This window comes from Hemiscyllium ocellatum, chromosome 8 (assembly GCF_020745735.1).
Source record: "Hemiscyllium ocellatum isolate sHemOce1 chromosome 8, sHemOce1.pat.X.cur, whole genome shotgun sequence".
Lineage (NCBI taxonomy): Eukaryota > Metazoa > Chordata > Chondrichthyes > Orectolobiformes > Hemiscylliidae > Hemiscyllium > Hemiscyllium ocellatum.
In genome coordinates this window covers 24,347,719-24,375,037 of record NC_083408.1, presented here as the reverse complement: position 1 = coordinate 24,375,037, position 27,319 = coordinate 24,347,719, and the positions used below count along the sequence as shown (strand labels likewise).

The window sequence follows — 27,319 nt, the reverse complement described above, 5'->3', positions numbered from 1 at the left end:
TCTTGCTAATCCTGTTGGAAAGCTGTTTAATGTTATACTTGGGACCCACCTGCAGAAAATACCTACTTAACGCATGGTGTTAAAACGCTTCCTTGCTACTGAAATATAATATTAAGTTGTGATGTGAGAACATCAAAAAGCACTTTCCAAATATGATCCATTCTCTAACCACCATTTATTTCTGTTAAAGATTATAAATCTCCAGTATAAATTTATTTCTTTATTACAAGTGATTGTAAGGCTCTTACAAGTCAAAATTAAAATAAAACTAAAGAAAACCTGCTGAATTTGCAAGTGAGATGCAGAACAGCTATACCCAGAAAGTTATGGGGGTGGGAGGGTTTTCACTGATCACCATAGAAAGGGAAGGAAGGAGGTTGGAAACGTGAATACAATTTGTTACCAACAAAGATTAACTACATTGTGCAAATCCATTTCAACAATTACAGCAATCCAACCTGACTGTCTTAAAAACCCCAAACCTCAAAATAGTAAGGAAAACAAAGAGAAGTTCAAGCATAAAAACAAATTAAAATCTTGCTCAACTGAACATAAAAGGTTGATCATGGTTTACGCAGACCATAACAATACTCTTAAAAATATTTAACTGCTGCATACTAGTGATTTATAATTGGTCATCTGTTTGAGCAAGTGTACTACTCACACCAGAATGATCTGTGGCAAGGTCCAACTAAAAGATCACATTTACCCCAATTACTTACATTCAAATCAGCAATAAACCATTCTCTATATACATTTCGTACAACCAGTCGGCGTTTTACCTTTGGCAAGATTACTTACAGCTCAATTTCCATAACTATTTAAAATATATATACTAATGCATAAAAATAAAGATTTTGGCATTGATTTATCCAAGTTGGAAGCTCCATCCAACACTAGTGGACTGCAATATCATTCTGCAGCCTCACCACAGAACAACAACACAACTGTAGGTAGGAAGAGTTTAGAGACAAGCAGCTGCTCCCCTACACTTGTACCATTAAAAGAACCAGTACTTTTCCAAGGCAGACACCAGACATGGCCCTTTGATCATTGCACCTTACCAGATGTTTCAGTCCAGCCTAGCATCAGGTTTCTAATGGTTTTCAGAGACTGCTGAAGCAGTTCGTCATGCCCATTATCAATACTGAGCACTTTGCACACACACCAAAAGGAAAACAAAAACAAACTGATCCCTGCTCAAAGTTCAATCTCAAAGGTTTTCTGTAAGTCACTAGAGAATGGATTAGTTGGAGAAGGTGTGGCCCGTTGCTTTGATTTACATTCCAGTGCATTCCACTGAGCTTCAAATGCATCAATTCCTGGTATGCCAGCTGCTGCCATCTGAACACTTTTAGTTTCTGTTGTCCACGTGTCACTTTCTGCTCCGTTGAAAGCTGCCAAGCCGTTGATTTGCTGGCCAGGTTTAAAGTAAGGGTTAGCATTTGCAGTGACCCCCATCATGCCACCTTCAATTTGTGGAAACATGTTTTGTTTCGACTGCGTGTGAGTAACCTGAGGATGACCCGCAGTGCCAAAGACATTAGCCACCATCTGAGAAGGGGTGATTCCAACCACAGACACACTTGGAGCTTGATACGGTGCCCCATTGGTGACCCCGAGATTATACGGCTGAGCAGAAACAAACGTAGGTTGCATCTGAGACTGTGCACCAGCTGGTGCTGCATGTGGGCTAACAAAGGTGTTGGCCTTAAAGGATAGTGGGGCTGGTGGCACAACCACTGATGGTTGTGGCTGTGAAGATGGTAGCACGCGGACACTTTTTGATACTTCCTCAAGCCAGCGGTCAGCTTCCGAAGGTGTGCGATTGTGACCAGGCTGAAACTGGGCCGTCACCGGAGCAGTTGATCCCCAATCTGTGCCTGGTTAAAACAAGGAAGAAGATATTTAAAGACACTCTGATCAATGAACCAGTTACTCAAACAAACCAAAGACGAGAGAAAGGGAGTTGTCTGGTTAACTTTAAAAAGAGAACAGTGACTCTTAGTTGAAGATGGCACTTGGGGTTTTATCGTTTTGCAAGACACCAATGTCAAAGGTTCATGTGCAACTTAGTCTTCACATCTTTGGAAGAAGGAGATAAAATACTGTTATTAAATACTATAAATAAGCAAGGGAAGAGCAAAGTTGGTTTCCTCCTTCAAGTGCATCTGTTACTCAGTAAACACGTGAACAGAAAGCTAATACAGGCCCTTGGAACCTGTTCCATTGACCTTCATTGAGACCATGGCTGACCTGTGACCCAACTCCATCTACACACACTTTTTTTAGGGCAGCTCAGTAGTTAGCACTATTGCCTCACAGCACGAGGAACCTGGGTCTGATTCCACCCTCGGGCAACCGCGTGTTGAGTTTTCACATGCTCCCCAATGTCTGCATGGGTTTCTTCCCACTGTCCACGATGAGTAGGTTAAGTGGATTGGCCATGGGAAATGCAGGGTTACAGGGGTATGGTGGGAATGGGCGGGATGCTCTTCAGAGGGTTGGGTGTGGACTCGGTGGGCCAAATGACCAACTTCCACACTGTTGGAAACCTATGATTCTCTAATACTTACCTTTCCCTCAAACCTCTCAAATATCTTTGATGAAAAAAATACCCATCAATCACTGCTTTAAAGCATCAATTTCTTATTTTTCATTCATGGGATGGTTGCTGTCTAGGCCAGTATTTATTGCTAATTCCTAATTGTCCAGAAGGCAGTTACAAGTCATCCCTTTGCTGTGGGTCTGGAGTCACATGCAGAGGTAACAATGGCAGATTTTCTTCTCTAAAATGCATTAGCAAACCAGACAGGCTTTTATAATAATAAAAGTTTCATAGTCACAACCATCTTTATATTCCAGATTTATAAACTGGATTGAATTTCCACCAGTGATGGCGATGCATTTGAATCCTTGTCCTCAAGGCTTCTGGATTCTGAGTCCAGTGACATTACAGCTATGCCATCATCTCCCTAATTGCTGTCTCTAAAACAGCTTCAAATGTCTAATACCATCTGTGTGCCGAAGTAGCTCTCAATTCACTCCAAGAAAGATGTAGCACTCATTTTTAGGATATCCTTGTCTTCCTAGACTTCACCAATAGAAATAGATCCTGTCAATCTTCATAGTATCTTGCAAACCTCAATCACATTTTCTCTTAACTCTAAATTCTAGGGAATACAAGTCTGGTTTATGTCATCACTCCTCACAATTTAACTCTCAAAGTTCGGGTAACATTCTAGTAAATTTATGCTGCATTTGCTCCAAGATCAATATTGCCTTTCTAAGGTGAGGTGTTCAAAGCTCACAATGACTGCAGGTGCAGTCTAAGCAGGGCTATGTGTAGTGAAGCACAATATCTACTATTTTGTATTCTAGTCCTCTAGATACAGAGGATACAGCATTCCAAGGATGAAAGGTTAAAAGCCTGAGACATGAACATGTTTCTCCCTGAATGCTGGTAGACCTGATGATTCCATAAACCTTGACTTATCATGACGCCAAAGAACTCAATATGAGGACTGTATACCACTTTGTGAGGAATTTTAATCCTTTACACCGAAATGACTACAAAAAGATTCCAAACTAATAATGATTACATCAAGGAACAGTTCAGTCATTGTGAATCAATTGTGCTTCAGATCTGCTAATTATTGTCTTTTAACTTTCTACAACAGTTTGATTGTTCATTGCCAGGACGTTTAAGATGAACTGAAAATGAAAAAATGCTGGAGATCATCAGATGAAGAATTATCTAGACTCAAAACATTAGCTTGCTTTCTCTCCACGGATGCTGCCTGACCTGCTGTGATCTCCAGCAGTTTTTGTTTCCAATACAGATTCCAGCACTCGCAGTAATTTGCTCCGACATCGAGTTTAAGATGAACGCCTTAATATTTCACTACGTAGAACATAAATGATGAATACCTTCCAAGATGCAACAAAGGAGCACAATTAGGCAAAACATCTACACTGAAGCAAAGGAGGTATTAGTAAGCTGATTAATCAGCCAGGTTAAAGATAGGTGTTAAGGAGAGAGAAACGGAGAAATCTAGATGAAGGCACAGGTGTTGCTGGTGCAGCAAACTAATGGGCTAAAGGAAGAATGTAAAGGTCTGGAGACTGAGCAAGAGTAAGAAATAAGATTTGGGCAGGGAGATATGAAAACAAACCATTTTAATGAATTTCATTATGCAGCACCTATAAGCAGCAAAGCACTGGCTGCGAGGAAAGCATGAAATAATCTCATTAGAAAGTGGCACTGAAAGCGTGTTTTGTCATCGGATCAAACCACAGCTGAAATAGTATGAACAGTTTTGGGCCCCGTATCTAAGGAAAGACATAGTGGCACTGAAGGCAATCCAGAGAAGGTTCGCGAGGTTGATCCCAGGTGTGGAGGCACTGGGAGAGCTTCAATACTTTAGGCCTGCACTTGTTGGACTTTAGAAGAATAAGATGTGAACTTATTGAAATGTGCAAGATTCTAGAGTAGATGTGGAAAGTTGATGTTTCCCCTTGTGTGAGTGCCGAGGACCGGGGGTAGAATTCAGAATGAAGGGTTACATGTTTACAACAGAGGTGAGCAAGAATTTTTCTTCCGAGGGTAGTGAATCTGTGGAATGCTTTACTGCAGAGGGTCATTAAGTATACTCAAGGCTGGGCAGATTTTTAATCAGTAAGGGAATCAAGGATTATGGGAAAAAGGCAGGAGGGATCATCAGATCAGCCATTATCTCGCTGAAAGGTGGAGCATAGTCAAACTCTGCCCCTACATCTTACGGTCTTAATAGTTGAGCAGATTAGCAGCATTGTGGGTCTATCTACAGCATGTGAGCAACTAAGTAGTGAGTTCACCACCAGCTTCTCAACTAGGGATGAGCAATAAATGCTGGACTGGCCAGTGTTGCCCACGATCCCACGAACGAATTAAAAAAAGATGAAGTCAAGGAACGCTAAGCAAATGGAAGTAGACTATGTTTGTGATGTAAAGACTCATCCCAGGGTTAAAAAGGATGTAGACTTTAGACAAGTTGAGAAAAGAGATGAAATTGGAGTACAAAGTTTCTAGGAAATGGGAATGGGTGAGGATGAAGTATCCCCGGTATTTAGCTTGGATCACAAAGCAAAAATGGAGAGCTATCTATAGTATCAGATACGTATATCTGAACTGCATAAACATAACATTTTGGATTTGAAATAAGAAACCTTAGTTATTTTTGGGTTTAACGTTAATATATACCACCACCAACAAATCATCGATTTCATTGCTAAATGAAGGTTCTGCATTTAGTGCTGAGCAAAGTAGTTTAGGCTACGTAACTTAAGGACTTAATTATAAACATGCCTCTAGCTTCTATCTCCAGCTCTATCTTAAACCAGATGTACAGCCTTACTTGCAGCAATTGTAGTTCCTGTGCTAGATGCTGTAGGGAGCTGGGCCCAAGGGTTTGTGTCACGAACTGGCATTACTGTGGGAGACATAGCAGGTGCTGCAGGTGCTGGAACAGGCAGTGGGAAGGCTGAAATTGCTCCATTGACTACAATAAGAAGACATGTCAAACGGTCAAATCTGCAATACTGAAAGTGAAACATTCTTTGCCAAAATTCATTCATTCTCCAAAAACGAGCTACGAACCTTGGGAAGCAGCTACTTGAGGAGCTGAACCAATCGTAGGTTTTGACATTGGGGCAGAAGAGAACGGATCCTCCACTTGATCACTGAACGCATGTGTTATCTGAGAGCACAAGGAGCTTATACTGTCCGCTTCACCTGCACTCTCACCTTCCATTTCAGGCACTGAATAAAGAGGTGCAAGAACAATTTTAATAATGTTGACAATGTCTGATATATTTCCTCAATTAAGTATTTTATCACATTCAGTGCAGTCCAAAATAACAAACCACAGGGTAAACATACAGTCAAGAGCATGTCTTGTACCACTTGCTGTTGACCACACTATGTGATACTGAAAAGCTGCAAATGCCCACAATACCACATGTAAACATGAATCAGCATCCGGAAATCAGAGATTTAAGTATAAAACAGGGCATTGAACATACAAATCACACAGATTAGATCACGTTAAAACTCACAACACCAGGTTATAGTCCAACAGGTTTAATTGGAAGCACACTAGCTTTCGGAGCGACGCTCCTTCATCAGGTGATCGTGGAGGACTTGATCGTAACACAGAATTTATAGCAAAAATTTGCAGTGTGATGTAACTGAAATTATACATTGAAAAATTGATTGAATACAGTGATAGTTTCACTTCTTTCATGTGTAAATCACAAAACCCTTCTTTTTAAAGTTGCATTGTCGGGTTAGCTGGACAATATGCTGAAAGTGTTAGCCCCCTGTGTTCACTGTCTATGACCTGATGTTTAGATTGATTCTAATGTAATAAGTGAGATAACAGTGTTTTACATAAATTCCTGCAGTTTTTGAGCTCAGAGTTCTACATGAACGTATGCAGTTTTTGAGCAACGTGCAATGTAACTGTGCAATACAAATTCACCACACAAAATATGTGTGCGCATTTGGGTCTTTATCTGTCTGTCTGGGGTGGGGGTTGTGAGTGTGAGAAAGAGAGTGTGTGTGTGTGTGTGTGTGTGTGTGTGTGTGTGTGTAGTGGGTGCAGAGTGTCTTATGTCTGTGAGGGGGTGCATGTGTGAGCGTGTGTGTGGGTGTCTTTGTGCGCGTCTGTGTGTACCTGTGTCCATGTGTATGTGAGTGTGTGTGTGTAGGAATATCTGTGTGTGTGTAATGCAATGGTGATCACTTGTAATATGGTATGAACCCAAGGTCCCAGTTGAGGCCCTCCCTATGGGTACCGAACTTAGCTATCAGCCTCTGCTCGGCCACTTTCCTTTGCTGCCTGTCCCGAAGTCCACCTTGGAGGATGGTCACCCGAAGGTCCGAGGCTGAGTGTCCTGGACCACTGAAGTGTTCCCCAACTGGGAGGGAACCCTCCTGTCTGTTGATTGTTGTGCGGTGCCCATTCATCTGTTGTCATAGCCTTTGCTCAGTTTCCCCAATGTACCATGCCTCCAGGCATCCTTGCCTGCAACGTATAAGATAGACAACGTTGGCTGAGTCACATGAGTAACTGCCATGTACAAGGTGGGAGGTGTTCCCACGCGTAATAGTGGTATCTATGTCCACAATCTGACAAGTCTTCTAGCGTCCACCATGACAGGGTTGTATGGAGTTGTCCTGAGAGCCGGGCAGTTTGCAACAAACAATGATCTGTTTGAGGTTTGGCGGTTGTTTAAAAGGCTAGTGGAGGTGTGGGGAAGGTCTTGCTGAGGTGCTCATCCTCATTGATAATGTGTTGCAGGTCACAAAGAACATAGCGTAATTTTTCAGCCCCTGGGAAGTACTGAACAACGAAGGGTACCCTGTCAGTTGCAGCACGTGTCTGTCTCCTGAGGAGGTCATTACGGTTCCTTGCTGTGGCATGTCGGAACTGGCGGTCGATGAGTTGCGCATCGCACCCCATTCTTGTGAGGGCATCCTTGAGTACGTCCAGATGTCCGTCATGTTCCTCCTCATCTGAGCAGATCCGATGTATGCGTAGGGCTTGTCTATAGGGGAATGGCTGTTTTAATATGTTTCGGGTGGAAGCTGGAGAAGTGTAACATTGTGAGGTTGTCTGTGGGTTTGCGGTGGAGCGTGGGGCTGTGGTGTCCGTCCTTGATGGAGACGCACGTGTCCAAGAATGAGACAGACAGTCGAGAGTAGTCCATGGTGAGTTTGGTGGGATGAAACTTGTTGAAGTCACTGTGTAGTTTTATCAATGACTCCTCGCTGTGGGTCCAGAGGAAGAAAATGTCATCAATGTACCTGGTGTACAATGTTGGTTGGTTGGTACAACATTGTACACCAGGTACATTGATGACATTTTCTTCCTCTGGACCCACGGCGAGGAGTCATTGATAAAACTACACAGTGACTTCAACAAGTTTCATCCCACCAAACTCACCATGGACTACTCTCGACTGTCTGTCTCATTCTTGGACACGTGCGTCTCCATCAAGGACGGACACCTCAGCCCCACGCTCCACCGCAAACCCACAGACAACCTCACAATGTTACACTTCTCCAGCTTCCACCCGAAACATATTAAAACAGCCATTCCCCTATAGACAAGCCCTACGCATACATCGGATCTGCTCAGATGAGGAGGAACATGACGGACATCTGGACGTACTCAAGGATGCCCTCACAAAAACAGGGTACGACGCTCAACTCATCGACCGCCAGTTCCGACATGCCACAGCAAGGAACCGTAATGACCTCCTCAGGAGACAGACACGTGCTGCAACTGACAGGGTACCCTTTGTTGTTCAGTACTTCTCAGGGGCTGAAAAATTACGTTATGTTCTTTGTGACCTGCAACACATTATCAATGAGGATGAGCACCTCACCAAAACCTTCCCCACACCTCCACTACTTGCCTTTTAAACAACCGCCAAACCTCAAACAGATCATTGTTCGTAGCAAACTGCCCGGCTCTCAGGACAACTCCATACAACCCTGTCACGGTGGACGCTGCAAGACTTGCCAGATTGTGGACATAGATACCACTATTACACGTGGGAACACCTCCCACCTTGTACATGGCAGTTACTCATGTGACTCAGCCAACGTTGTCTATCTTATACGTTGCAGGCAAGGATGCCTGGAGGCATGGTACATTGGGGAAACTGAGCAAAGGCTATGACAACAGATGAATGGGCACCACACAACAATCAACAGACAGGAGGGTTCCCTCCCAGTTGGGGAACACTTCAGTGGCCCAGGCAGCAGAGGAAAGTGGCCGAGCAGAGGCTGATAGCTAAGTTTGGTACCCATAGGGAAGGCCTCAACCGGGACCTTAGGTTCAGGTCACATTACAGGTGATCACCACTGCACTACACACACAGACACCCACACACACGGACACAGAGACGCGCACACAGACACCCACACACATGCACCCCCTCGCAGACTTAAGACACTCTGCACCCACTACACACACACACACACACACACACACACACTCTCACACTCTCAACCCCCATTCCAGATAGACAGACACAGACAAAGACCCACATGCACACATATTTTGTGTGGTGAATTTGTATTGCACAGTTACAATGCACGTTGCTCATAAACTGTATACATTCATGTAGAACTGAGCTCAAAAACTGCAGGTATTTATGTAAAACACTTACCTCACTTATTAGATTAGAATCAATCTAAACATCATGTCATAGACAGAACAGGGGGGCTAACACCTTCAACATATTGTCCAGCTATCACCATTGTTAGCAGCTAACCCAAGAGTGCAACTTTAAAAAGGGTTTTGTGATTTACACATGAAAGAAGTGAAACTATCACCGTATTCTAACAGATGAAAGGCTTAACAGTCAATCAATTTTTCAATGTATAATTTCAGTTACATCACACTGCAAATTTTTGCTATAAATTCTGTGTTACGATCGAGCCCTCCACAGTCACCTGATGAAGGAGCGTCGCTCCGAAAGCTAGTGTGCTTCCAATTAAACCTGGTATTGTGTGATTTTAACTTCGTCCGCCCCAGTCCAACACCGGCATTTCCAAATCAAGATTAGATCACAGTCTTTTTATGATCTTTAATGGTAGCTGGGGAGAGCTTGGGACTGGTTTTTGAGTTAGTAACTAGGAGATTTTGCTGAAGTTAATAGTTAACGTTTCTGAAGTTAAATATTTACGCAAACATGAAGATTTCTTTTAAGTAACAGAGTTTGGAACCTTGCTGTTGAGTGAATGGGTTTGTGCACTTGTGGAATTTTCAAAGAAAGTGAGGACTGCAGATGCTGGAGATTAAGAGTTGAAAGTGTGGGGATGGAAAAGCACAGCCGGTCAGGCAGCATCTGAGGAGCAGGAGAATTGACATTTCGGGCATTATCTCTTTAGCAGGAAGGGGAATTTTGTTTACTTGAGAAGTTTGTGGTCCAACTCTAGCTGAAGGGAACCATCTGAAAGAGAGAGCAAGCGAGAGCAATCAGAATTAACATTTGAGGAGTCCATTCAGAAGTCTGAAACAGTGTGAAGAAGTCCTTCTTGAATCTGTTCATACATGTTTTCATACTTGTATATCCTCTGCCTGATGGACGAGGGTGGAAGAGTGTATTAACTGGGATGGGAGAAGTCTTTGATTATATTGGTTGCTTTCCTGAAAGCAGTGCTTCTGAGAAGGGAATAATAGATTACCTTGGAGTGAAGAGGGTCAGTCCCAGACCAGAACTGTTGAGGTGTAAACCTGGAAACGGTTAATTAAACTGAGTGAACTGAAGTTAAAATATATAGTTGCTCCAAGAAGGTGCATCTGCAGTTACAGTCTAAAAGTGAAGTTGCAGGAGACTGAACCATACTGAGTTGTTAGATACAGGGATACCAACGAAAGTATTATTTGAATGGTGTATTTGAAATCTGTACCAGGAGTGGTGTATTGGTTACTCTATAGAAGTTATATATTTTTTTCAATTTATAAAGTAATATTCTGGGATTAATGGGATTGTATTTTACTGTGTTTAAGACATTTGTATATGCATTGTAAGCAGAGTGTTTGGATTATTGTATTGGTGCATAATTTGTTTTGTAATAAATGCCTTTTGTTGTTAAAGCAAATTCTGTAGCATGAGAGATCACTTTGTTAAAAGCGAAATAAATAAAAGTACGAAGTTGTGGTTCTGCTCGCCGAGCTGGAAGTTTTTGCTGCAAACGTTTCGTTCCCTGGCTAGGGAACATCATCAGTGCTGTTGGAGCCTCGTGTGAAGCGCTGCTTTGATGTTTCTTCCGGTATTTATATTGGTTTGTTCTTGCCGCTTCCGGGTGTCAGTTTCAGCTGCAGTGATTTGTATGTGGGGTCCAGGTCGATGTGTCTGTTGATGGATGTTCTTGCCGTTTCCGGGTGTCAGTTTCAGCTGCAGTGATTTGTATGTGGGGTCCAGGTCGATGTGTCTGTTGATGGATGTTCTTGACGTTTCCGGGTGTCAGTTTCAGCTGTAGTGGTTTGTATATGGGGTCCAGGTCAATGTGTCTGTTGATGGAGTTTGGGGATGATTCCCTAGTTGATGGGGTTGATGTTCCCTAGCCAGGGAACGAAACGTTTGCAGCAAAAACTTCCAGCTCGGCGAGCAGAACCACAACAACGGATACCCGAGCTACAAATCTTCAATCAGATTTTAAAATTAAGAAGTATCAATCCAGATCCTGTCTGGCTTCTGACTTGACTGTTAATAATATCAGCTAGGATAATTAAAAGAACAATACATCAATAAATACTTTAACATAGAGCATGACAATTTCCCTTTGCCTAAACATTAACTTTGAAATGAGAGTTTGGTATCAAATGAGAAACAAAAAAAAACAATCAGGACTATGCATCTGCTGCAAGAGTAGTTTGTTACAAAGTTCACTTCAAGATCAGACAAGATTCCATTCAACCAGGAATAAAAAGGAATAAGATTTTGCCATTGGATTTGAACATCTCATTCTGGCATTATTGATTAGATTAGATTAGATTAGATTAGATTACTTACAGTGTGGAAACAGTCCCTTCGGCCCAACAATTCCGCACCGACCTGCCGAAGCACAACCCACCCATACCCTACATTTACCCCTTACCTAACACTACGGACAATTTAGCATGGCCAATTCACCTGACCCGCACATCTTTGGACTGTGGGAGGAAACCGGAGCACCCGGAGGAAACCCACGCAGACACGGGGAGAATGTGCAAACTCCACACAGTCAGTTGCCCGAGTCGGGAATTGAACCCGGGTCTCAGGCGCTGTGAGACAGCAGTGCTAACCACTGTGCCACCGTGCCGCACACTAGATTCTCATTAAAATACATTTTCTACAATACATGTGGGTGAATTTTTAGTCTTCATAAGGCTTGAAAGGTGAAGGCCTAGCTGTATGATGATGAATCCAAAAAGTCAGCTAATGTTCTGTGGACCCGGGTTCCAATCCTGCCAGGGCAGATGGTGGAGTTTGAATTCATTAAAATAATGACATCAATGTCGATTGCTAGAAAAAAAAACATCTGGCTGACTAATAACCTGCAGGAAAAGAAAACTGCCATCTTCAAGTGGTGCAGACAGGCAGGAGGCTGAAGAACACAGCAAGCTAGGCAGCATCAGGAGGTGGAGAAGTCGAAGTTTTAGATGTAACCCTCCAGTGTGGGAGGAGCTGCAGATAAAGAGGGACACATGGACAGGATAGTGAAGAGGGGAGAGGTGAAGGTAGGTAGAGGGTACAACCTGATTGGTCAATGGGAGGAATGAATCTAGTTGGTGGCTGGGAGCAGTTGTAGGGAGGGGGAGGGGGATTAATTGAAATTGGAGAACTCAGTGTTGAGTCCGCTGGGCTGCAGGCTGCCCAGGTGGAAGATGAGGTTTTGTTTTGCCAATTTGAGCTGTGGCTTGTTTTGACAATGGAGGCGGCCAAGGATGTTCATGTTGGAAAAGGAGTGGTTGGGGGAATTGAAATGAGCAGTGACTGGGAGGTCCGGTCAGCCCCTGCTGGCCCAGCTGTGATGCTCAGTGAACCATTCCCTAAGTTTCCGTTCGGTCTCCCCAGTGTAGAGAAGATCACATCACAAGCACGTGATGCAGTAAACTAGGTTGGAAGAGAGGCAGGTGTACCTCTGTCTTACCTGGAAGGATTGTTTGGGGACCTGGATGGAGGTGAGGGGGGTGGTGTACTGGCAAGTTTTGCATCTTTTCCGGTTGCAGGGGAAGGTACCTGAGGGTTCGGTGGACGGTCGGTGGGGAGAGTGGCGCAAACCAAGGACCATTGAGGGGGAAGGAAGAGAGGGATGAGGGGGGGGGGGGGGGGGGTGTGTGGAGATGTTTTTCGTGGTGGGTCTAGTTGGAATTGGCAGAAGTGTTTGAGGATATTGTGTTGGAAGCAGATTCTGGTGGGTGGAAGGTGAGGACAAGGGGACTCTGTCTTTATTGCATTGGGGTGGGATTTAGAGCAGTGGAACAGGGATTGGAGTTGGTGCAGTGGAGGGCTGTCAGGATGATGGAGGGAGGAAAGGCACATTGTTCAAAATAGGTGGACATCTGGGATGCGCATGAGTGTAATGTCTCCTTGTCCGAGCAGATGTGGCTGAGGAATTGGGAGAATGGGATAGAGCTTTTTCAGGATCCTGGGTGGAAAGAGGTGTAGTCCAGGTAGTTATGGGAGTCTGTGGGTTTATAGTAAACGTCCATCTGGGGGACTGTCGCCAGAGATGGAAATGGTGAGGTTAAGAAAGGGGAGGGAGGTGTTGAAAATGCACTGTGAATTTGAAGGCGGGGTGCAAGTTGTGGGTTCCATTCAGACCCAACAGGCTGAATGACAATTTCTCCTCCAATGTCTTACGTTCTTAACCCTAAAGATCCTGCAAAGTTCTCCTGCAGTTACCCCCCTCGACTGATGAAACAGTACTCCTCACATGTTGAGCGACACATCGTGGAAACACTGCAGGTGGCTAGGGCACAAAATGTACTCGGGGTGGGCGGGGGATTTCAATGCTGACATCAGGAATGGCTCAGCAACACCATTACTGATTGAGGTGGTCAGGTCCTAAAGGACATTGCTGAGAGACTGGGTATGTGGCAGGTGACATGGGAACCAACAAGAGTGAAACACATTCTTGACCTCATCCTTATTAATCTGCCAGCTGGACATTGATGTGTCACTATGGACTATCTAGAGCTTCAATATTCTACTCCAGTATGTGCCCACTCAACTGTTACCATCAAGCCAGGAAATCAACTCTGGTTCAATGGACTGCACGTGGGAGCAGCACCATGCAAATCCAAAAAGGTTGCAATCTGGTGAAGCTACCAAACAAGACTATTTGCGTGCCAACAGCTGAAGCAGCAAATGATAGACAGAGCTGAACAATCCCACAAACAGTGGATCAGATCGAAGCTCTGCCACATCCAGTCATGAATGATGGTGGACAATTGAACAGTCCAACGGAAAAGGAGGCTTTGTAAATATTTCTGTCTGCATTAATATAGGAGCCCAACACCTGAGTGCAAAGGGTAGTGCTGAAGCATTCACAACAATCTTCAGCCAGAATGGATGGCCCATATTGGTCTCCTCCAGTAGTCCCAAGCATTACAATTACCAGTAATTGTCTTCAAACAATTCAATTCACACCACATGATAACAAGAAATGTTTGTAGTAAAAACTGCAACGGCTATACTCTAACAACATTCCAGCAATAGTACTGGAGACTTGTGCTCCATCAGTCCAAAGATGTGCAGGCCAGGTGAATTGGCCATGCTAAATTGCCCGTAGTGTTAGGTAAATGGGTAAATGTAGGGGAATGGGTGGGTTGTGCTTCGGCGGGTCGGTGTGGACTTGTTGGGCCGAATGGCCTGTTTCCACACTGTAAGTAACCTAATCTAATCTAAGAATTTGCCCCATACCCTAGCCAAGGTCTTCCAGTACAACTACAACATTGGCATTTACCCTGCAATGTGGCAAATTGCCCAGGTGTGCTCGGTATACAAATCCAACCTGGCCAATTACTGCCCCATTAGTCTACTCTCGATCATCAGCAAAGTGATAGGAGATGTCATCAGTGTTATCAAGCAAAACCTACTCATTCACAACCTGCACAGTACATGTCAGAGGATAGGAACACTGTGGCAAATAACTCATCTCCTGTCTCCCAAAGCCTGTCCACCACGTACAAGGTACGAGTCAGGAGTGTGATGAAATACTCCCCACTTGCCTGGATGGGTGAGGCACTCAAAAGCTGGACACCTTCCAGGACAAAGCAACCCACATCATTAGCACCACTTCCACCAGCATAGAACATTCCGGTGCAGTACAGGCCCTTCGGCCCTCAATGTTGCACCAACCTGTGGAACTAATCCAAAGCCCATCTAACCTACACTATTCCATTATCAACTATGTATTTATCCAATGACCATTTAAATGCCCTTAAAATTGGTGAGTCCACGATTGTTGCAAGCAGGGCATTCTATGCCCCTACTATGAGTAAAGAACCTATCTCTAACATCTGTCTGATATCTATCACCCCTCAGTTTAAAGCTATGTACCCTCGTGCTAGCCATCACCATCAGAGGAAAAAGGCTCTCACTATCCAGCCTGTCTAATCCTTTGATCATCTTGTATGCCTCTATTAAGTCACCTCTTAATCTTATTCTTTTGAACGAAAACAGCCTTAAGTCCCTCAGCCTTTCCTCATAAGACCTTCCCTGCATATCAGGCAGTATTCTGGTCAATCTCCTCTGCACCCTTTCCAAAGCATCCACATCCTTCTTATAATGCGGTGACCAGAACTGCACGCAATACTCCAAATACGGCCACACCAGAGTTTTGTACAGCTACAATATGACCTCCTGGCTCCGAAACTCAATCCCTCTGTCAATAAAAGCCAATTCACCATGCACCTCCTTAACAACCTTATCAACCTGGGTGGCAACTTTCAGGGACCTCTGTATATGGACACAAGAGATCTCTCTGCTCATCTACACTACCAAGAATCTTACCACTGACTTGCAGGTGCTGGTGTTGGACTAGGGTGGACTAAAGTTAAAATTACGCAACACCAGATTATAGTCCACTAGGTTTATTTGGAAGCACTAGCTTTCTGAGCACTGCTCCTTCAGGTGATTGTGGAGAATAAGATTGTGATCACAGAATTTATAACAAAAGGAGTCCAGTATTACAGAAAGCAATTTTAGATTAACCCTTTCCTCTTTGAAAATTGCATATGGTGGTTTCTGTTCTTTGATGTGTAACTCCCAGAAATTCTTCTAAATTACATTCTCAAGATAGTTCAGCTTTTCTAACAACAGGTGTGAAGTCTGTGTCCCAGTGTTTAATCAGACTGACATACCCTCTGCATAGTTTTACATGGATGCATGCAGTTTTTGAGAAAAATAGTTTAAAAAGCTGAACTATCTTGAAAATGTAATTTAAAAGTAGTTCTAGGATTTACATATCAAAGACCAGAAACCAGCATGTTCAAACTTAAAAGATAAAAGATTTAATCTAAAATTATAATGAATCAATTCCCCATGACACTGGACCCCTTTGGCTATAAATTCTGTGATCATGATCTTATTCTCCACAACCACCTGATGGAGCAGTGCTCCAAAAGCTAGTGCTTCCAAATAAATCTGTTGGACTATAACCTGGTGTTGTAGGATTTTTAATAAGAACCTTACCATTAGCCCAGTACTCTGCATTCCTGTTACTCCTTCCAAAGTGAATCATCTCACACTTGCCAACATTAAACTCCATTTGCCCCTTCTCAGCCTGGCTCTGCAGCTTATCTGTGTCCCTCTGTAACCTGCAACATCCTTCAGCACTATCCACAACTCCACCAGCCTTAGTGTCATCCACAAATTTACTGACCCATCCTTCTACACCCTCATCCAGGTCATTTCTAAAAATGACAAACAGCAGTGGACTCAAAACAGATCCTTGCAGTACACCACTAGTAACTGAACTTTAGGATGAACATTTCCCATCAACCACCACCCTCTGTCTTCTTTCAGCTCGCCAATCTTTGATCCAAACTACTAAATCACCCTCAATCCCATGCCTCCACATTTTCTTCAATAACCTACTGTGGGGAACCTTATCAAACACTTTACTGAAATCCATACATACCACATCAACAGCTTTACCATCACCCACCTATTTGGTTATCTTCTCAAAGAACTCGATAAGGTTTGAGGAACGACCTACCCTTCACAAAACCATGTTGACGATCCCTAATCAACCTATTCCTTTCTATGTGATTATAAATCCTATCTCTTTTAATCCTTTCCAAACTTTTGCCCACAACAGAATTAAGGCTCACTGATCCATAATTACCAGGTTGTCTCAACTCCCCTTCTTGAACAAGGGGTTTTGGATGTGAACATAAGAGTTCACATAGTTAGTAAGTTTGCAGATGACACCAAAATTAGAGGTGTTGTGGACAGCAAAGAAGGGTATCTCAGATTACAACAGGATCTTGATCAGATGGGCCAATGGGCTGAGAAGTGGCAGATGGAATTTAACTAAGCAGGACTTATACACTTCATAGTAAGGTCTGAGGGAGTATTGGTGAACAGAGACCTTGGAATGCAGGTTCACAGCTCCTTGAAAGTAGAGTCGCAGGTAGATAGGATAGTGAAGGCGGCGTTTGGTATGCTTTCCTTTATTGGTCATAATGTCGAGTACAAGAGTTGGGAGGTCATGTTGCAGCTGTACAGGATATTGGTTAGGTGACTTTTGGAATATTGCATGCAATTCTGGTATCCTTCCTATCGGAAAGATGTTGTGAAACTTGGGGATGCTGCCCGGGTAGAAGGGTTTGTGCTATAGAGAGAGGCTGAACATCCCCTTGCTGAATTAGTTTAAACTCTCCTAAACAGCATTAGCAAATTTCTTCCCCAGGATATTGGTACCCTTCTGGTTCAGGTGTAGACCATCCTATTTGTAGACGCCCCACCTACCCCAGAATGCACCCCAATTATCCGGGTATCTGAATCGCTGTCCTCTTGCACCATCCTTGTAGCCACATGTTCAACTGCATGGCTCTCTCTCTCTATTCCTCACCTTGCTAGCACGTGGCACAGGGATATAACCAGATATAACAACTGTTTATTCTAGCTGCAAGCTTCCAAACTAGCTCCCTGAATTTCTGCCTTACATCCCCATCCTTTTTCCTACTGATACCTAGTGCCTATGTGGACCACTACTTGGGGCTGCTCCCCTCCCCCTCAATGATTCCCAAAACACAATCTGAGACACATCACTGACCCTGACACTTGGGAGGCAACACACCGACCCTGAGTCTCTTTCATTCCCACAAGAATCTACTATCTGTCCTAACAATGTAGTCCCCATTGACTGACGCTCTATTCCTCTCCCCGCTTCCCTTCTGAGCAACAGGGACAGACTCTGTGCCAGAGATGTGGTATCCCATGGCTTACCCCTGGGTAAGTCATACCACCCAACAGTATCCAAAACGGTGTCTCCTTCCACCATCGATGCTCAATGATAGCACTGTGTACAAAATGCACTGCAAAAAAACACCCATGATCCTTTGACAACACTTTCCAAAGCCACGATCACTTTCATCCAGAAGGACAAGGGCAGGAGATTCATGGGAAAATCATCCGCCACCTGCAAGTCCTTCATCCTGGCTTAGAAATAAATTGCCATCACTGGATGAAAATCTTGGAAGTCCTTCCCTCTCTCTATTCCTCACCTTGCTAGCAATTGGCACAGGGATATAACCAGATATAACAACTGTTTATTCTAGCTCCAAGCTTCCAAACTAGCTCCCTGAATTTCTGCCTTACATCCCCAGTACCAAACCCAATGTGGCCTGTGGGTCTACCCATAACACATGAACTGAAGTGGTTCAAGTGGAGCTGGAACAAACAGAGTTTGTTACTCATGCCACGTGGTAGTGGCGCAAGGAATAGGGAGAGAGAGGAGTTGAACACGTGGCTTCAGGGATGGTGCAGGAGGGAGAGTTTCCGATACTTGGATAATTGGGGCTCATTCTGGGGTAGTTGGGGCCTCTACAAACAGGATGGTCTACACCTGAACCATATCCTGGAGGGGAAATTTGCTAATGCTGTTCAGGAGGGGTTAAACTAATTCAGCAGTGGGATGGGAACCTAAATTGTAGTTACAGTGTCCAGGAGGTTGAGAGTAAAGAGATCAGAAATAAGGTTGCAAGGGTACACCAGCAAGCAGGAAGATGGTTTGAAGTGTGTCTACTTCAATGCCAGGAGCATCCAGAATAAGGTGACTGAACTTGCAACATGCATTGGTACCTGAGACTTCGATGTTGTGGCCATTTTGGACATGTGGTTAGTGCAGGGACAGGAATGGTTGCTGCAGCTTCCAGGATTTAGAGGTTTCAGTAAGAACAGATAAGATGGTAAAAGAGGAGAAGATGTGGCATTGTTAGTCAAGCACAGTATTATGGTGGCTGACAGGACGTGTCTACAGAGGTAGTAAGGGCTGAGGTTAGAAGCAGGAAAGGAGGTCACCCTGCTGGCAGTTTTCTACAGGCCCCTGAATAGTTCCAGAGATGTTGAGGAAAGGACAGCAAAGGTGATTCTGGATAGGAGCGAGTACGACAGGGTAGTTGTTATGGGGGACTTCACCTTTCCAAATATTGCCTAGAAATACTATAGTTCGAGTACTTTAAATGGGCCAGTTTTCATTGAATGTGTGTGCAGGAGGGTTTCGTGACACAGTATGTAGACAGGCCAACAAGGGGGTGAGGCCACATTGGATTTGGTACTGGGGAATGAACCAGGCCAGGTGTTATTAGATTTGGAGGTAGGTGAGCACTTTGGTGATAGTGACCACAATTCAGTTATGTTTACTTTAGCGATGGAAAGGGATTGGTATATACCGCAGGGCAAGAGTTATAACTGGGGAAAAGACAATTATGATGCGATTGGGCAGGATTTAGGATGGGGAAGGAATCTGCAGGGGATGGGCACAATTGAAAGTGGAGCTTATTCAAGGAACAACTGCTGTGTATCCTTAGTAATGGTCAAGTTGGGGGGCCGTGGTTTACTAAGGAAGTTGAATCTCTTATCAAGAGGAAGGAGGCGGCTTATGTTAGGATGAGACATGAAGACTCAGTTAGGGTGCTTGAGAGTTACAAGTTAGCCAGGAAGACCTAGAGAGAGAACCAAGAGGAGCGAGGAAGGGACATGAAAACTTGCTGGTAGGTAAGATCAAGGAAAACTCAAAGCTTTATCTCAGTATATCATGAATAAAAGAATGACTAGAGAAAGATTAGGGCCAACCAAGGACAGTAGTGGGAAGTTATGCATGGAGTCAGAGGAGATAGGGGAAGCGCTAAGTGAATATTTTCCGTTGGTATTCACGCTGACAAAAGATAACGTTGTCGAGGAGGAAACAGATACAGGCTACTAGGCTAGATAGGATGGAGGTTCACAAAGAGGTAGTGTTAGCAACTCTGGAAAGTGTGAAAATAGATAAGTCCCCTGGGCCAGATGGGATTTATCTTGGGATTCTCTGAGAAGCCAGGGAGAAGAGTGCAGAGCCTTTGGCTTCGATCTTTATGTCGTCATTGGCTGCAGGAATAGTGCCAGAAGACTGGAGGATAGCAAATGTTGTTCCATTGTTCAAGGAGAGTAGAGACTACCCTGGTAATTATTGACCAGTGAGCCTTACTTCTGTTGTGGACAAAGTGTTGGAAAAGGTTTTAAGAGATAGGATTTATAATCATCTAGAAAGGAATTAGTTGATTAGGTCAACATGGTTTTGTGAAGGGTAGGTCGTGCCTCACAAACCTTATTGAGTTCTTTGAAAAGGTAACCAACCAGGTAGATGAGGGTAAAGTGGTCCATGTGTTGTATAAAAATTTCAGGAAGGCGTTTGATAAGGTTCCCCACAGTAAGCTATTGCACAAAATACAGAGGGATTGAGGGTGATTTAGTGGTTTGGATCAGAAATTGGCTAGCTGAAAGAAGTCAGTGATGGGAAATGATCATCCTGGAGTTCAGTTACTGGTGGTGTACCACAAGGATCTGTATTGGGGCTGCTGCTGTTTGTCATTTTTATTCCTTGGATGGTGATGGCTAGCACGAGGGGACGTAGCTTTCATTTGTGCGGTAATAGATATAGGACAGCTGTTAGAGGTAGCTTCTTTACTCAGAGTAGTAGGGGCATGGAACGCCTTGCCTGCAACAGTAGAAGACTCTCCAACTTTAAGGGCATTTAATGACCATTGGATAAACATATGGATGATAATGGAATAGTCTAAGATAGATAGGCTTCAGATTGGTTCCATAGATTGGTGCAACATTGAGGGCCAAAGGGCCTGTACTGCCAGGTAGCGACACCCACATTCCAAGGAAGAATAAAAAAAACTAATTTTGCAGTGCATAGCTATAAAGTGCAAGTTTTCACAATTGTTAATACAAACCAAATCTTTTACCGAGAAATCATTGCATAAATAACTGTTCCCTCCAATACCAATTGACTCAAACTCAAGTAGAAACTCCCAGGACTTCATACCTGTGTTTTTAATTTGGAAATCTGTCTTCCGCTGCATGGTTGAAGGCAATTCATTGATTCGAAGGGACATTTGTCTCTTGAATGGGGATGTCGTCTGGCTCAGAACTGGGAATCCTCGGAAAGAGCCTTGCCTGGCGAGTTGCTCTACTGGTGCATGTCTTCTTGGAATGGCATGTATGTTGCTACATTCCTTGATTTCTGTCACTGGGGGCGGGGCAGGTGGCGAAGCTGTTGGAGTTGCAGGTAACGCAACAGACGTGGAGACTACAATAGCTCGCTCTGCTTCACCTGCAAGAACATCAGACACTTCCAACGTTAGTAAAATCTTAAAATCACTACCACCCTAAGGCATGTGTCCAAACTCTTGACTGAACAAAACCACATGTTGAAGTCTGAGGACAATTTGGCCAAAAAAATGCATATTTGTCAAATGAAAAGGAGTGTCAGTCTTTGAATAAATATTTTACTAAATAAACCCATTTAACACCTTAACTGTTAATACAATAGTTACTCTGTAAACTCAAATAAGACTTTCTACATCTTATTCCACACCAATTTTCAGGAACAAAATGCACTACTCAGTCCACCAATTCTAAAATAAATGAGTCCACCTTTCATTCCTCAAATTGAAATGAGGCAACATTTGCATTTTAACACACATTATTCTTGAACTATAAATTTAAAAATTTATTTTTAAAAAAATACTTTCCATTTGTATATTAAATCAACAAGTTTCCCCTTGATCTAAGACTCTGCCATCCGACCCATTTCAGCCCGTACTAAGATGACCCACATAAATTTACCACTCCATTGTCATGACAGATAGCTTCAAATAAATAGACATAAAGGCATTTACTGGAGTACTCAAATTTCCGGTTCGCTGCTTCAAGTTCTTATCATTACTTCAATATATTATAATCAATACAAAAAAAGAGGAAGCATGGCTAAGAGAGAACTGAATTTGATTTCAGAAAAAAATAAGATCAATATGTCAGCTGAATTGTGCTTACAGGAAGAGACAGACACTATCTCTCTTTCATCAACTGTAGTGAATTCAACCACAGCTATTTCTACCCAGAGGTCACTGCTCCACTCTCCCCCTTTAATCTCTACTTCCATGTAAACAAGGAATACCCAATCAGAAACAATGATGGAAGCAGAGGGTTGATTGTTTCTAAAATGGAACTGGATACGTATATTTTATGTCCGTGTCTTTTTAAGCACAGGAATGAAGGTCACTGCTGCATGAGCCAGTTAGCGTTTAATAATACAAAGAAATACTTTGATTACACAGCGTTCTTCACCACTGGCACACATGGAATACCAACCATGCCTCATTCAAAAAGAGAGGGCAAAGTGGACAAGATATTTGCAAGTAATTTAAAAGGTACACCACAAAGAAAAATGCAGAGATAAGGAAGATGCTTCATGGAGTACCATATAAACTACATTCAAGAATAAGATAGTTCAGAAGTAATTTAGTTTTCTTCTTCATTTGTCAATTTCACTCGCAAATTACGTCCATACAGAAAGTAGGACAGGAAGCTGTAGGACTGAATAAGGATGATTTGCAGCATCACTGGATGGCTTGAGCTGTCCGATCCAGCAGGATTTCTTAATGAAAGAACTTAATTCCTCCTTCACCTTGCAAAGTGTTGAAAACAAAGTACTACTTAAATCAAAGAAGAACCATGTACTCACATGGCTCTTGGATCATGAAGTGGAAGAACAGCTTGCTTAACTTCGAACCACAGAAGTCCATTCAGTTTTACATGTAGTAAATTAGGAAGTGTGAAACAGTTACAGGAGTGTTATGAGATTTATAAGATTATTATATTTTAGAACGGTCATTAATTTAGGATCAATGAAGATTCAATATGATGTGTTCTGAAATCTGTCTGACAACAGGCTTGAACAATGAGGCTGTTACCAGATTAACTACTTGCCCTGAAAAGGTGTAAGGGCATTCATACTTGGAGATATGGAAGTAGCATGTGTTTTTAACAGTGATTCAAATTGTAATTCTCCAAAATGCCAGGAAGTTGTTCAGAAGGTTGTGTTTTAAAATGTCAATTTACTTCTATGGTGAAAAAAAGAGCATAGTCTCAAGCTAATCAGCATTTCTACCCGGGTACAAGGCACTTGTGAATCCTGCTGCCAGGAAAATAACTTGTGATACATAAAGAGTTTCTAAAAAATCCTGAAACTCTCAGATGTAGGCAGTCATCGAGAATCTGGGGGAGAGTTAGAACTAGAGACCAGAAGTCTCTGTGAATTATCATGTACAAATACAGGTAGGAGCTCACAATCAATTTGAGAAGACCCAACTGGTGAGAGTCTGAAACAAGACTGGAAGTATTACCGAGTTGGCACCAGATGGAAAATTCTTACTGTGAAAGTACTGGACTTAAAATTTATCAGTGAAAGAACAGTAATGAAGTGAACCCTCAGAAGCTAAGAATCATCTCGACTGGATTTCAGAAAAACCAAATAACTACTTACTTGATTCAAGGTTGACACACTGGCTTAGTGGTTAGCACTGCTGCCTCAGAGTGCTGGCGTTGAGGGTTGAATTCCATCCTCAGGTGACTGTGCAAACTCCACACAGACATTCTCCCTGCGCATGCGTGGGTTTCCTCTCATAGTCCAAAGGTATGCAGGTTAGGTGGATTAGCTATGGGAAATGCAATGTTTACAGGGATAGGGTAGGGTGTAGGCCCGGGTCAGATGCTCTTCAGAGGGTCAGCGTGAATTCGATGGGTGAAATGGCCTGCTCCCACACTAAAGATACTAGGATTTTATGATTCTACCTAAAGGTTCTTAAAAGAAGGTGCAGTTTAAAGTATGAGTTAGATACAGAAGCAATATTTAGTTAATACTACTTTGGTCTTTTTGTTACAGTAAAGACTTAAAATGTCAGGTTTTGTCTTGCATTGTCTTTAGCTTTCAACTGGAATCATCAGTTTCCATCGACGTAGTAATAAACTGGGGGCTCTTGCAGAATGTTGAACTTACAGGTCGAGACAAGTACATTGGCCTTGGACAGAGTTTAAAGAAAAAATGATTTCACAAAGAAATTTATTCATTTATTCAAAAATAAATAATGGCAATTTCTATTGTTGAGGCTTGTCTTCAAGTGCCTTGCAGCTGTTAAAAGGTTATGTTTAATGTAGTGACAGAGAAATTAGAAATTGTTTTCAAAAATGTTTACTAATCAGTCAGAAATAGTTGAAGCATTCATTCAAAACTTGAAGCTGGAGGAAGAAAAAGGATTTGGGCATATTGAAGCTTCTTGAACTCGATCAGAGATGATAAACAAAAGGAGATGAGAACATTTGAATCAGAAATCCAAACTGAAGGAAAATAATAAGAATTACAGAGAGCAAGAGAAAATAAAAGCCTTGAAAAATGCAAAGACAGACAGAAGCCAGGAAGTATGAACTGGATACAGAAAAGCTTCAATTAGAGACTAACAGTTAGTCTTAATAAGAGAATAGATTTAAATCATCATTTGATTTGTAAGAGAATATCCACCTCGTGCCCACCTTCAGTGAGGAAAGAGTCAAAACATGCTTTGTCTTATTTGAAAAAAAAGCCAAACAGTTATGATGCCCAAAAGAAATTTCGACAATTTTATTTGTGTTTTGCAGGAACTCACTGGAGGATTACTCAATTGTTTCGGGTATGCAGCCTGTGGATTATGATATAGTGCAGTGATTAATGTGTCTGAGTTAGTTCCTGAAACTTATTGGCAAAGTTCAGACATCTGAGGAAGAAGTAGAATTTGCTTGAAAGAAAATTTACAAACCCAGAAAAATTGTGAACTTCTTTTAATGTATAAAGTATTAGTTACCACAAATGGGATGGCAGCACAAAAAAAAGACAGATAGTCCTCAAGTGTAACAAAATGTCAGCGTGGGACACAAATGTGATTCAAGAGAATCAGTATGTCACGAATGCTGTTATTCTGGCTGTTAAAACTTGAAAACTAAGGCTGGAGCATTTGTCAGTATATTTCTCCCAGTGAGTGAATCAAAGAACAAAGGCAGTACACAGGAACAGACCCTCTGGCCCAAGACATTGTCAGTACCTGATGCCTTTCTAAACTAAAAACTTTTTGCCTCTGTGCTGTCCATATCCCTCTATTCCCTGCCTATCATATACCTGTCAAGATTCCTCTTAAACATTGCGATTGTATTCACCTCCATCATCTTCGCTGCCAATACATTCCTACACTTACCACCCTCTAAGAAAAAAAACCTGCATTTCACATCTCCTTTAAACTTACCACCTTTTACCTTAAACTATGTTCCGTAATCAGCGACATTTCTACCCTATGAAAAGAAACTGCGTCTATCAGTTCTCTCCATGCCTCTCAATTTTGTAAACTTTTATCAAATCACCCAACATTCAAGTGAAAACAAACCAAGCTTGTCCATTCTCTTCTCATAACTCCCAAACCATCCTGGTAAACAGCTTCTGTATCCTCTCTAAAGCTTCCACATCTTTCATGTTGTTTAGTGACCAGAACTGTACACAATATTCCAAATGTTAACAAAGTAATATTATTTTAATGAAGTTAGTGGGTGTTAATCAAAGGAAGGAAATGTCAGGGAACTGAGAAAGAGAAAACGGTCTAAATATTTTTATCCAGATTCACACAAATTCTGTTTTCGAGCACTGTTCTGCAATTTGTCTCACCACGCTTAAATTAAGTTACATCAATTAAGAATGGTTTGACTTAAACCGCAGGCTAGTCATGAAGGTTACGTCGCATGGGAACTGGGAGAGCTAGCTAACTGGATTCAAAATTGGCTTGATGAGAGAAAGCAAAGGGTGATGGTTGAAGGCTGCTTCTTGAACTGGAGGTCTGTGCTTTTTATATTCAGATATTATTTAAATAACTTCACCCTTGTTGAGACTATTTATAAACACAATTTGAATTAAGTTGATAGGCTTATTTTTGAATGCGACAGGACAAGTTGAGAAGGCAATCTAAAAAAAAAACACATCGGAAGCTTGGCTTTATAAACAGAGCATAGAGTACAAAAGCAGGAAACTGGGTCTTATAAATCAATGATAAGTCCCAGAGTATTGTGACCTATTCTGGACAACACGCTTTCGGAAGGGTGTGGAGGAGATGTATTCAGAAGTACTCGGAATGAAAAGCATGCAGAGAGATTACAGAAGCTGGAATTGGTCTCTTTGCAGTAGAAATAGAGTCATAGAGTTCTACAGCATGGAGACAGGACCTTGGGTCCAAACTGGTTCATACCGACCAAAATGCTCATCAAAGCTAACCCCATTTTCCTGCACTTGGCCCATATACAACCTTTCCCAACCTTTCCTATTCACACGGATGATCCCTGGAATAGTAGGTCTAACATATGAGGAACGGCTGAGGATCCTGGGATTGTATTCATTGGAGTTTAGAAGATTAAGGGGAGACTTAATAGAGATGTACAAGATAATACATGGCTTGAAAAGGGTGGACGCTAGGAAATTGTTTCCATTAGGCGAGGAGACTAGGACCCGTGGACATAGCCTTAGGATTAGAGGGGATCAATTCAGAACAGAAATGTGGAGACATTTCTTCAGCCAGACGGTGGTGGGCCTGTGGAATTCATTGCCACGGAGTGCAGTGGAGGCCGGGATGCTAAATTTCTTCAAGGCAGGGATTGACAGATTCTTGTTGTCTCGAGGAATTAAGGGCTACGGGGAGAACACTGGTAAGTGGAGTTGAAATGCCCATCAGCCATGATTGAATGGCCGAGTGGACTCGATGGGCTGAATGGCCTTACTTCCACTCTTATGTCTTATGGTCTTATATATTTGCCCAAATGCCTTTTAAATGTTGTTAATATACCCGCCTCAATCACTTCCTCTGGCAGTTCATTCCATTTGCATGCCACCCTGTGTGTAAAAACATTGCCCCTCAGTTTCCCTTTTGTTCTTTCCCTCTTGTCCTCTATTCCCCAGCCCTGGGAAACAGACTGAGTACATTCACCCTAGCCATGCCACTAATAATCTTATACACCTCTATAAAGGTTCCCCCCCTTCAGTCTCCTATGCTGTAAAGAAAAATGTCCGAGCTTGCCCAACACGGTTCAGTCCTGCCAATGTCCATGTAAATTTCCTCTGCACTCTCTCCAGTTTAATAGCATCCTTTCTACAACAGGGTGGCCAAAACGGAACATGATACTCCAAGCAAGGCCTCACTAATGTCCTGTA

General features: G+C 42.7%; 1 protein-coding gene across 4 annotated transcripts in view; it reads right to left on the bottom strand.

Annotated features, from left to right (window-relative positions):
* Positions 1–165: 165 nt before the first annotated feature.
* LOC132818059 (protein numb homolog) overlaps positions 166–27,319 on the bottom strand; it is a 209,852-nt gene continuing 182,698 nt past the window's right edge. For 2 of the 4 annotated variants that reach the window (XM_060828692.1, XM_060828694.1), the window contains 4 exons: positions 21,089–21,376; positions 5,639–5,800; positions 5,397–5,540; positions 166–1,883 (listed from right to left, as the gene is read on the bottom strand). In XM_060828692.1, the coding sequence (XP_060684675.1) occupies positions 1,201–1,883; positions 5,397–5,540; positions 5,639–5,800; positions 21,089–21,376 (1,277 nt within the window). In that variant the 3' untranslated portion in view covers positions 166–1,200. The remainder of the gene's footprint in view (positions 1,884–5,396; positions 5,541–5,638; positions 5,801–21,088; positions 21,377–27,319) is intronic. The other 2 variants (XM_060828695.1, XM_060828696.1) reach the window with 1 other exon arrangement.